Raw genomic sequence first — 11981 nt, 5'->3', positions numbered from 1 at the left:
GATTGTATGTGTTTGTATAGTAGGGAAATGAACAACGGGTGATTCAACCTAAACCCGAGTTGACCCATTTATAAATGGATCGGTTCCGGGTTGATCCGTTTATAAGCAGATCGGCTAGTATGAAACTTAAACAAAGTTTAAACGGGCGGTTCACAAGTCACCCGTTGGGTTTCGACTCGTTTTGCCACCACTACTTTTACCCAATTTGATTTTACAAAGACTTGCCCTTGTACATATCTGTGTCTATATTTTAGACATTAAATATGCGATGAATTAATTTTATATTTATTATTATCGAATATATAAAGAGAAAAAAAAAAAAATCCCTTATATAGACGAACACATGGAAGGAGAAATCCCTGTTTAGTTTCCCCCACTAATGATGATGCAAATTGCATCAAATTTAAGATTTCCTTTTGTAAAATGAAGTCATTAGATTTGGCAAGAGCAAGATACATCATTGAAAAGGCTAAATGGGTCCAAATCAGAATCTCTGGTGCAAAAAGAGAAAAGAGGCACCCCACTTCATGACTTGTTCTTTATCTTGGAAAGGAGAGGAGGCAAGCAAGGAAGAATTCGTTCATTCATTTCACCCTCACTCTCACTCTCACCTTCACTTTTACTTATTCCGTTTGTCCCCAACGACCAATCCAATAAACTAGCTAGCTATAAATAAAAGGGACTGCCCCAATAGGCAAGCACGTCGACGTTCAACATCTCCCACCACAATATTCACCATACATTATCATAAATACATTTTTTTCCGGCCAAACAGGGTCTTAGATGGAGGACGGCAAGATCACTCCGGCGAGATTCACCAGGCCGCTGGCGGCGAAGCCGGAGATGGGCAGCATTTTCATGATGTCCGACGACAATGTGATGATGAAGCAGATTGAGGCCACCCACCAGCCCGACGGCCGGGAACTCTTCGTCCGCCCTCTCCTCCAGCTCGTGGAGGACATCTTCGTCCTCGCCACCCGCACGATCGACCCCCTTTCACCCGTGCGTACATCGCTCTTAGCTTGAAAAAATTGGAGTTCAATTTAAATTTAAAGTAATTTTTTTAAAAAATTTTATGTTTCTAACATGGTTGAGTTATATTTATTTATTAACTTTTTTATGAATTAGATACAAAATGAGGTCGCCGCAGAGAAAACCTATCAATCTGGACTTGGCACCACGCTCGAAGCAGTCTCATATCCCATTGAAAGAATTGCTTGTGAGGTTAGTAATCGATATCATACCACAAAAAGACTCACAAGCAAGATGGACCAAAGAATATTTTATGTTGACTTTGAAAATATAAGTTTTGAATTTAAATTTAAACAAATCTAAATTTAAAATCTCTTTTAAGCATAGGGCGAAAGATTTATAACATTAACACTTTCTCTGTCATCATCACTTACTTGTAGAATAAATAGGTCATCTTATTCTTTATATATATATTGTGAAAAATAGTTTTCAACATTCTCAAAAGTGCATGCATTTTGTGTAGCATTGAGCCAGTAATAAGATAAGTAAATCTTATATGCACTTATGTTGGAACACAACCCAACATGCATTTTTAAAACTTTAATCACTTCTCAATTTGTATATAAAAATATTCTTGTTTTTCTGACCGTGTGAGCACTTTCGAAATACAAAATTTTGAAAAATTTTATAAAAAACCTTGAATATATGGTTCTGTGATATTTAATTTTCTAGCGTATGTGTTGATTGTATGTCATCAGATAGCGTGCAAAAGTGTCGCTGGTGGATTTGACGTGCATGGAACGGCGGTCTCCCTTCTCCAACTTCTAGCCAATTACTCATGGGACGCAAAGCTAGTGCTAACCATGGCCGCATTTGCATTGAACTATGGAGAGTTCTGGCTATTGGCCCAAATCTACACATCCAATTCACTTGCAAAATCCATGGCAATCCTAAAGAAACTACCGGCAATCATGGAACACTCTGGCACGTTAAAGCCCCGCTTTGATGCACTCAAGAACCTTATCGAGGCTACGCTGCTGATTGCCAAGTGCATTGTGGAGTTCAAGGAGCTTCCGTCTCTATACATATCTCAAGAAGTCCCAGCGCTACATGCTTTTAGGAGTAGTTTGCCTACTGCTGTGTATTGGTCCATTAGGGCTATCTTGGTTTCTGCTTCTCAAATTAGCAGCATTACCAGCTTGGGACACGAGTAAGTTCAATAAGACATCAATTAATTTTCATGACATTTGAGTAAGGGTGAATTCTAGGGGTTTAAACTCATGCCTCGTTTGAGAAGTTCAATGACAATCAAAAGGGAGAAGTCTGCAACAAGTTGTGGATTCAAACATCTTGGTTAGCTTTGACTATCAGGGAACCAAACTTGGACATTTGTGGTTTAATCAATGCTTGCATTAAGTTTATGAGAAACATTTCATATGAACCATAGTAATTAGTCTCGTCTGGATCTAATGGGGGTGATACTACATTCATGCTTTAGTACCTACATTGGAACATATATATTATTGTGTATAGGTTCAAATACGAGATTAATTTAATATGAAAAAATACCTAGTTAGTTTAGATCGAGTGTGATCCCTTTATTATAAAAAATGTGCATGACTAATACTATGTATTTAATTAGTTAATTTGGTAATTCAATTAATTACTATGATCGATTTCAGGTATATGACAGCTGAGACATGGGACATATCGACCTTGACTCACAAGATCAACAACCTACACAAACATCTGAGGGAGCAACTAGCTATATGCTACCAATATATAGGTGATTAATTTATTTATTTATGATTTTTTTTAATATAATGGTGTTCGGGATCGATCCTTTGGGCACCAAACTAGTCTACTGGGATAACAAGTCTTTTATAATTTTTATTATCTTCTTCAAAACTCGAACGCTAACATTTTATCAAGAAAGCTTTAAATTCGGCAACTGAACAAATCTCAAGACATAATTAGTTTTTGGAAGGTTACTCACGATTAAGATTATATTAATTAGTTTGTTAATTAGGTAGTTAGTTAACTATTATGATATTTATGGTGGCAGATGAGAAGAAAGATATAGAAGCTTATGAACTACTTGTGAATCTCTTTGAAATGGTCCACATTGACAACATCAAGGTTCTGAAGGCCCTGATTTATGCGAAGGATGATTTGCTCCCACTCATGGATGGCTCAACCAAGAAAAGGGTAAATTTGTACTTAAAAGTAAATTATTTATATAAACTCATTAAATAATGAGTTGATTTCAATATATATTTTTTTTAAAAAAATTAAATATAATATAATTTTATTAAAAATAATAATTTTTTACTAAATACATTTGACTAATTGAAAGCAGGTTAACATTGAAGTCTTGAGGAGGAAAAACGTGTTGTTGCTCATATCAGGACTCGATATCTCGCGAGACGAGCTCTCAATTCTAGAACAGATATATAGTGAATCGCGACACCACACGATGAGGCTGGAGAGTCAATATGAGATCGTATGGATCCCAATCGTGGACCGTTCAATTCAATGGACTGACCCAATGCAACAACAATTCGAGAGCTTGCAATTGGATATGCCATGGTACACGGTCCACCACCCCTCGTTGATCGATAAGGCGGTGATCAGGTTCATCAAGGAGATGTGGCACTTTCGGAACCGTGCGATCTTGGTGGTGCTGGACCCACAGGGCAGGGTGGTGTCCCCAAACGCCATCCACATGATGTGGATTTGGGGCAGCGCTGCTTTTCCCTTCACCACCATGAAAGAAGAGGCTCTTTGGAGGCAAGAGGCTTGGAGGCTTGAGCTCCTAGTGGATGGCATCGACCCCACGATTATTAATTGGGTAATTTATTGAATTAAAAGATTTTACCAAAAAAAAAAAATGGGACCAAAATATTTCATTGCTAAATAATTTTGATACTAACTTTTTGTCTTTTGCTTGTCAATAAATTTCTTTCTTCCTTGTGATTTTATATATGAATTTCTCATACAAATTTTTGATGTTGATATTTTAAAAATGAAGGAGTGCCTTGTTGTGAAAGATTTTAACTAATAATATTTAAGGGCTTATTTAATTGTGAAAAATAATCTTTATTTTTTTTATTTTTATTTTTTATTTTTAGAAATAAATAAATAACAGTAAACAAATTTGATACTATTTACTTATGAAAGTAGTTTTATTTTTTATTTCTATTTTTGATATAACCTTATTTTCTAATTTTTTAAATATTTTTATATAGAAAAAATTGAAAAATACTTTTTTTTATTGTTTTTTATTAATTTATAAAACTTATTTTTTTCATATCTCACATATGGAGCTCATGTCTTGATCTTTAATTTGTTTGAATTATGTGTAAAACTTTTTTTCTACATTCACATAAACTCAAATTCAAACCCTAAAATCCGCCATCTCAAATATTTAGTACATGTAATTTTTTAAAAATTTTAAAAATAAGTTATTTTTATAACTATTTTTAAACAAATTATTTATTTTCTACTTTTTTTTAAAAAATTATATAAAAAACTAAAATTTTTATAATTCTTTAAAAACTTGAAAAAAAAAATAGAAATTTTTTTTGCACAACTAAGAGATTGTTGCACATTTTTCTTGTCATGATTATTAAGCCTAACTAATATTTAAAAGCTTTCGTTCTTATTTCAGATTACCGAAGGGAATTACATATTTTTGTACGGAGGGGACGACATGGAGTGGATCAGGAAATTCACGACTGCCGCGAGCGCCGTGGCGAGGGCGGCGCGCATCCCTCTGGAGATGGTCTACGTGGGGAGGAGCGGGAAGCGTGAACAAGCCCGGAAGGCGGCGGAGGCCATCGCGGACGAGAAGCTGAGCCACTGCTGGCAGGACCCGGCGATGATGTGGTTCTTCTGGACGAGGCTGGAGAGCATGCTGTTCTCCAAGATCCAGCAGGGGAAGGCCGACGAGCACGACACCATGACGCAAGAAATCAAGAAGCTCCTCAGCTTCGACAAGGCTGGCGGGTGGGCGGTGCTTGCGAAAGGGTCGCCGCTGCTGATCAACGGCCACTACAGCACCGTGCTGGCTACTCTGTTGGAGTACGATGAGCTGTGGAAGAAGCAGGCAGAGGAGGAGGGGTTCGACGAAGCGATTAAGAAGCACCACGAGAAGCTGCACAAGGCGACAATGCCGTGCAGTCGGTTCGAGTTCCCGAGCACCTCCGGGAGGATCCCGGAGATGATGAAGTGCCCGGAGTGTCCGCGCCGGATGGAGAAGTACATCAGCTTCCTCTGCTGCCACGATGAGTCGGCTCTGGCCGCCCTATATGGAAGCTAGAGGCCTACAGCAATATATATATATATATATATGCAAACTTGCTTGATGAATTTGTATTATTAAATTACATATATGTTGATGTGTGATTGGATTTCAGTTTTGATTTGAGTGTGTGAGTGTGAGAGGTGTGTGTGTTTGGAATGTGTGAATGACCACATTTGTGGGTTGAGATTTGAATAAGAGAAACTATATTATGCAATATTTCAATTGTTTCTTCTTCTTCTTCTTCATCCTTCTCTTCTTCATTTTTTTTTTTTTTTTAAGCATTGTTATATTTATTGACCAAATATGAGACATGTACTTATATATTACTTTATATAATTGTATTGATGCAAACTACAACGTGTACAAATGAGCGAATAGATAAAAAGGTGTGATATTTGAACGTGAATATAGGCTCGGAGAGAATGTAGACGTTTTTTCCAATAAGCGCAAAAGGATATACAGAAAAAAATTATATATGTTTTTCCATATTTTTCTAAACAAATAATTTAAAAAATACATGTATTCGCATTGAACACTAATAGTAGTTGTTTCAAATAACACCATTACCAAATTTTTTTAATTATTTCTTGTTTGTTACCTTAGAAAATAACAGTAAATGAATATTTTTAGTGGGAGCATCTTCTAAATTTACCCGAAATATCTTTCAGTTGTCAAATTTTTAGTGAAAACACTTGTCCAATCTTGTCCATGTGTAGGTCCGCCATTAAGCGTAGCGTTCTTAATACATTGTTGGTTAGACCACTGGTGCTCGTTATTTGGCTGTTCAACAAAGGTTTAATAAACTAAAATTATTTTTTGTTTCATATTTTCTAGTGTACCCTCACAATTGGTACCAAATACCAATTGAATTCTACTGTAACTATATTTCTTATTAAAGTAATCCATCCTCCCCTTTTACTAGTTGAAGAGACATAATAGTAAATTGGCAACATAATTATATTTAGCACTAATATACAATTTTGGAAGTCATGGAATACAAAATATTAAAATATGAAAGTCACTTTTGTAGGCTCGTTTGAATATTTAAAAATATTAATTCTTTATATTAAGAAAGAGAAAAAATATATGTAATAAATTGACAAACAAAATTATGGTTTTGTACATAATTAAGTTTTTTTTTTTTCAATAAAATTAAATTAAAAATTTTTAAATATTACTTTGAGATAAGGGATAAAATAGAAAATGAACTTTTTCTTATCTCAAACAAAAATTTCGACCCAAACAAAATTTTGATAAGAGAAAACGACATTGCTGTAAGAATTTATTTTGTTATTTTGCCGAAATTAAAGCATGTTTAATTATCATGATCTTCACATATATTTTCTTTATGCTGAAAACTAAAGAATCCATAAACAAACATACCTGAATCAGTCATGATGTAAACTAGTTTTTGAAGTAGACGTGTAAGAATTGTTTCTCTTGCCTAACCTTCTTTTTATCTCTATTCTTCACCAGATCATATGAGTAAACTGATGAGAGAAAGATTAGTGGAAAGAGGACAATATCCAACCCTATATATATATATAGCTATTATCCTACTCCCCATAAAAGTAGGCATTAATAGGAAAAAAACCCTTCCACTTCTGTCACGCCCCGAACTCGACAATGGGCCCCAGGGTGTGATGTAGCAACCTAACTTGTCCCTGTATAATACAAAACACACATGATACTATAATGAAAGAGGGTCCAACCCCATGGGGTTTCCGTACACCCTATACACATTCACATACATGGCATATACGCAGTAGAAAAATTCATTCCATACATACATCGTACCATTCCAGAGTCTATACAACCAGAGTCTACACTTCATATTACAAAACATAACCTAGGGTGCCGGCAATACCCAAAATGACAACCCTGTTACAGTTCAAGTACTTACACAAGTACTTTACGTAGTAAACTGACCACCACACTCCCAACACTAGGACGCTAGTTCCGATTACTCAAAGGACCTGAAAACATGTACGTACGATAGGAGTAAGACATATCTCAGTAAGGCAGAATCAGGTTAAATCGGTGTGTGCCAAATGAGTATTATCATGACATAAAACATACACAGTTCAGTTCCAGTATTTCTACAAAAAAGTTCCAGTATAGTTCTCAACACATACATGATCAATCAACCTAGTGTCGTCACAATCTTCGGCATGAAGCCGGTCCGCATTACACTGCGTCCCCGGCATATGGCGTAGCCCCAGGCTCCCATGGCATCGTACCGGTACATTTGGTGGATCCACACCCTTCGGTGATTAGCCAGTAAGAGGCGATATTTCATTCCCTCTAATATAGAGAGCTGGACACTCTTGCCACTGGCAGGTGTTATTTCATACCCTCGGATATAGAGTCGGACACTCTTTCACATCCTGGAACAATTCGGAACACACGTTCCTATATCTCATTTCAAAAAATCACAACTCAATGCATATTCATATAACAGTTCATTCCACACTTATTTGGTAATCACAAAATCATGATTTTCAGAAAATAGTTTAAAACAAGTCAAGGCACGGTCATCTCCATAACATAATATAATCAACAATATATCCACGATTTTCCAAAGAAACCAGAGATGCAACCCAATGCCCCCTTTTTCCCAAAATTATAACATGAAAACCCCGTAATTTTTACCCGTTAGATATTCCCAAATAAGTAGCCAAAACATATACAAGATTGTGAACCACAATTCTACCAAATCTAATTTAAAAAATAACCGATATAAACAGAATCTCCTTACCTTTCTCCAAAAATCCAAACACGAACTCTATGGCTCCTAAACAACGAACCGAGTTCCCAAAACCTATAAATCACTGTACGATAATTACTTACAATCTTACCCTCTACAGATCTACAGAAACGGAAATGAAAATCGGTTCTTATCTCGATTTTTGGGTCAAAACCCGAAGACCCTCAAAACGAAGATCCGTTCCACCAATCACGAAGAGAATCCTTCCCCGATCCTCGTAGTAATGTTGGATTGTCGATTCCAGCGATGAACGACGAAGAAATCTAGAGAAAAGAAAAGATGCTCTGAATTCCAGAGAGAGAGAGAGAGAGAGAGAGAGAGAGAGAGAGAGAGAATTTTGATAACTTAGCTTCTAAGCATCACAAAAGGATATTTATAGCACCTTTGACCCAACCAACCTCGTCGACAAGCCGGCGTCTTTGTCAACGAGCCAGCGAAGGAAATTCATTGACATCGCAGTGGCATCGTCGACGAGCCTGAGATTTTAGGATTTCCTAAAATCTCTCAGCTTGTCCTTGCCAACGAACCTCTGCATTTTGTCGCCAAACAATAGAAGGGCCTTCGTCGATGAAAACACTGGCTTCATCGACGAAGCCTGCTCAAATTACTGTTTTATAAATTTCTTATTTATTTATTCCATATCTCACGAGTCGGGTTCTTACACTTCCCCATTAACTCTCACAACATTTTGAAAGCCAAAAGTCACCTTAATCCATTACTCCAAAATGTCCATTGGCTTTCCATTTCATGTGGGTCATAATTCTACATTCTCCAACTTGGCCCATATGAATGACATTTATTTGGATTAACAAGATAACCATAATATGTGCATAACATTAGCTTATTCATACTTTAGTGAGATTACAATAATATCATAATTAAATAACTTACCAACATGAGTCATGACAGTAAATATCAGTAAGTCGTCATCTTCCCTTCCATGTACTACAATGTTAACAAATTATTTAATTATAACCCATAATAGGAAGTAGCCATAATGTCCCTCTAATGTCTTTGTCAAAGACCATTTCTGTTAACAATAATTCATCTTCATAATTGCGTAATTGATGGTAAACAGAAATAATGTTCAGAAACACCATTAATGATATCATTATACAAGTTATAAAACAAAACATAAAGATCCACTATCATACATCAGGGATAACAACAAAGACTTATGTGATCAGCATGTTCCTTAAATGCCTTTGGTGTCAATCCCTTAGTTAAAGGATCTGCTATCATGAGTTCAGTCCTAATATGTTCTATAAGCACTGTCTATTTCCGAACTTCCTCTTTAATGGCCAAATATTTGAGCTCCATATGTTTAGTGCCATTAGAATATTTGTCGTTCTTGGAGAAAAAAATTTCTGCGGAGTTATCACAATATATTCTCAGCGACCTAGCAATATTATCGACAGTTCCAAGTCCCGAGATAAAATTCCATAACCATAAACCATGAATTATAGCCTTAAAGCATGCCACAAATTCAGCTTCCATTGTAGAAGCTGCTATGATAGTCTGTTTGGCGCTTTTCCACGATATTGCTCCTCAAGCTAATAAGAATAAGTAACCAAAAGTTGACTTCTGACTATCAAGACAACCAGCAAAATCTGAGTCGGAGTAACCAATCACCTCCAATTGATCAGATTTTCGATACGCGAGCATATAGTGTCTTGTTCCTTTTAGGTACTGGCAAGCAATATATTGTCAACATATAGAATCAAGAAGATAAACTTGCTCCCATTGACCTTTAGATATATACACCGATCAATGATATTTTCCTTAAATCCAAAGGACGTGATGGTATCATGAAATTTAAAATACCATTGTCTGGAAGCTTGTTTAAGTCCATAAATTGATTTCTTTAATTTGCAAACCACATGCTCCTTTCTTTTAATCATTAAACCTTTAGGAAGATCCATATACTCCTCTTCGTCTAAATTGTAATCAATACCTTCCTTTTGAGTGAAACCCTTTGCTACAAGTCTAGTTTTATATTGTTGAATATTGCCATTACAGTCATGTTTGGTCTTAAAGACCCACTTACACCCAACTGTTTTATAACCTTCAAGAAAATCAACAATGTCCCAAACTTTATTTTGTTCCATGATTTCAACTCATCATTTATAGCATTGATCCACTTTTTAGAATCATTACTTTCAATGGCCTGTGAAAATGAAACCGAATATTTACTTGTCCCTAAATCATAATCAGACTCTTGTAGATATACCAAATAATCATCTAAAATAGCTGATTTCCTTTCCCTTTGAGATCTCCTTAATGATATTCCTTGTGATTGTTCTGCAACTGGTTCATTGGTGACATTCTCATTGTGGAGTGACTGATCACTAGATTGTTGTTTAATGTTATCATACTGTTCGATAACTAAAGAAACAACAATTTCTATTGAAGTTCTGGGCATTGGGATAGGCACCTGAACTTTTTCAATGACCACATTATATGATACATCACTCCCACTAATTTCACCATTCTTAAGGAATCTAACATTTCCGGTTTCAACGATTCTCATACTATGGTTAGGACAGTAAAAATTATACCCTTTGGACTTCTCTGGGTAACCAAGTACCCACTTATAGTTCTAGAGTCCAATTTCTTTTTATGTGGATTATAGATCGTAACTTCTGCTAGACAACCCCAAATATGAAAGTGTCTTAAACTTGATTTCCTTCTTGTCCACAATTCAAAAGGAGTCTTTTGAACTGCCTTACTAGGAACCGGGTTAAGCAAATAAAAGGTTGTCTTAAGAGCCTTCTTCCAAAATGAAATGGGTACTGAGGAATTACTTAACATACTCCTAACCATTTTCATAAGAGTACGATTATGCCTTTCATCCACACCATTCTACTAAGGCGTACCAAGCATTGTGCTTTGTGCACAAATACCATGCTCTTCTAGGAATTTAGCAAATGGTCATGGACAATGTATAATTCCATCATACCTACCATAATACTCACCACCTCCATTAGATCGAATGATTTTCACCTTTCTATTCAATTGTCGCTCAACTTCAGCAATATATGTAAGAACCCGAACCGTTGTATGTGGAGTTGATTTTGTAAAAGAGGGGAAAAATGGAAATTCTGCAGGCTTCGTTGACGAAGCTAGAATTCGTCGACGAAGGTAGTAGGATTTTCGTTGATGAAATTTAGAGGTTCGTCGACGAGGAAATGCCGAGAGGCGGAGAAACTGGAAATATCAGACTTCGTTGACGAGGTCGCTGACAGCTCGACGAAAAGTCGGGTTTTTTGTCGACGAAGCCACCTTTTCGTCGACAAAGCCCCTTGGGTCCAAGGCTTATAAAAGGGATATTTGGGTTTCTTCTTGTCTAAGTTTTTGATATTCTCTCTCTCTCTCTCTCTCTCTCTCTCTCTCTCTCTCTCTATATTTCAAAGCTCTCTCTCTCTCTCTCTCTCTCTCTCTCTCTCTCTCTCTGATTCCTTCACCATTTGTTGCCGGATTCATGAATCCAAAGTGACAGCGAGGATCAGCGAAGGAATCCCTACGTTTCTACTGGATTGGAATCTCAATTCGAGCGTTTTTGGGTTTCGGGCCAAAATCGAGGTAAGACTTGGTTTTCATTTCTGATTTGGTATATGAGTGGTAGTATGGATTATAAGCATGTTTAGTATTATGATTTGTAGATTTCGGAGTCTCGGTTCGTAGTTTTGAGGGCCGTAGAGTTCGTGGTTTGGTTTCGGGTTGAGGTAAGGCGATTCTGTTTATATCAGTTCATTTTTGAAATCGGGATCGGTAAGCCTGTAGGCTAAGATCGTATATATATTTTGGCTACTTATTTGGGAAAATTTATTGGGTAAAAATACAGGATTTTTGGGTTACAGTTTTTGGGAGAATTGGGGATTTCGGGTAACATCTCTTATTTAATTGAAAAACTGTCTATGTTGTTTAAACTGTATT

At 36.4% G+C, this 11981-nt stretch overlaps 1 protein-coding gene across 1 annotated transcript; it reads left to right on the top strand.

The window, feature by feature from the left end:
* Positions 1–700: 700 nt before the first annotated feature.
* LOC131168070 (protein SIEVE ELEMENT OCCLUSION B) lies at positions 701–5505 on the top strand. The gene is made up of 7 exons (XM_058127262.1): positions 701–1002; positions 1129–1224; positions 1731–2182; positions 2655–2758; positions 3038–3180; positions 3332–3823; positions 4643–5505. Exons 1-7 carry the CDS (start codon positions 784–786, stop codon positions 5291–5293), a joined length of 2157 nt encoding a protein of 718 aa, XP_057983245.1. The 5' UTR covers positions 701–783; the 3' UTR covers positions 5294–5505.
* Positions 5506–11981: the final 6476 nt, after the last annotated feature.

Source organism: Malania oleifera, chromosome 11 (assembly GCF_029873635.1).
Source record: "Malania oleifera isolate guangnan ecotype guangnan chromosome 11, ASM2987363v1, whole genome shotgun sequence".
NCBI lineage: Eukaryota > Viridiplantae > Streptophyta > Magnoliopsida > Santalales > Ximeniaceae > Malania > Malania oleifera.
The sequence above is the reverse complement of the archived record's forward strand: the minus strand, read 5'-3'. Positions and strand labels throughout refer to the sequence as shown.

What these genes read in the sequence shown, in the direction of transcription:
- LOC131168070 (XM_058127262.1), top strand. Translation starts at nt 784, where the DNA reads ATGGAGGACGGCAAGATCACTCCGGCGAGATTCACCAGGCCGCTGGCG. An exon ending in CGATCGACCCCCTTTCACCC is followed by an intron (nt 1,003 to 1,128) that starts GTGCGTACATCG and finishes TTTATGAATTAG; the next exon opens with ATACAAAATGAGGTCGCCGC. An exon ending in ATGGCTCAACCAAGAAAAGG is followed by an intron (nt 3,181 to 3,331) that starts GTAAATTTGTAC and finishes AATTGAAAGCAG; the next exon opens with GTTAACATTGAAGTCTTGAG.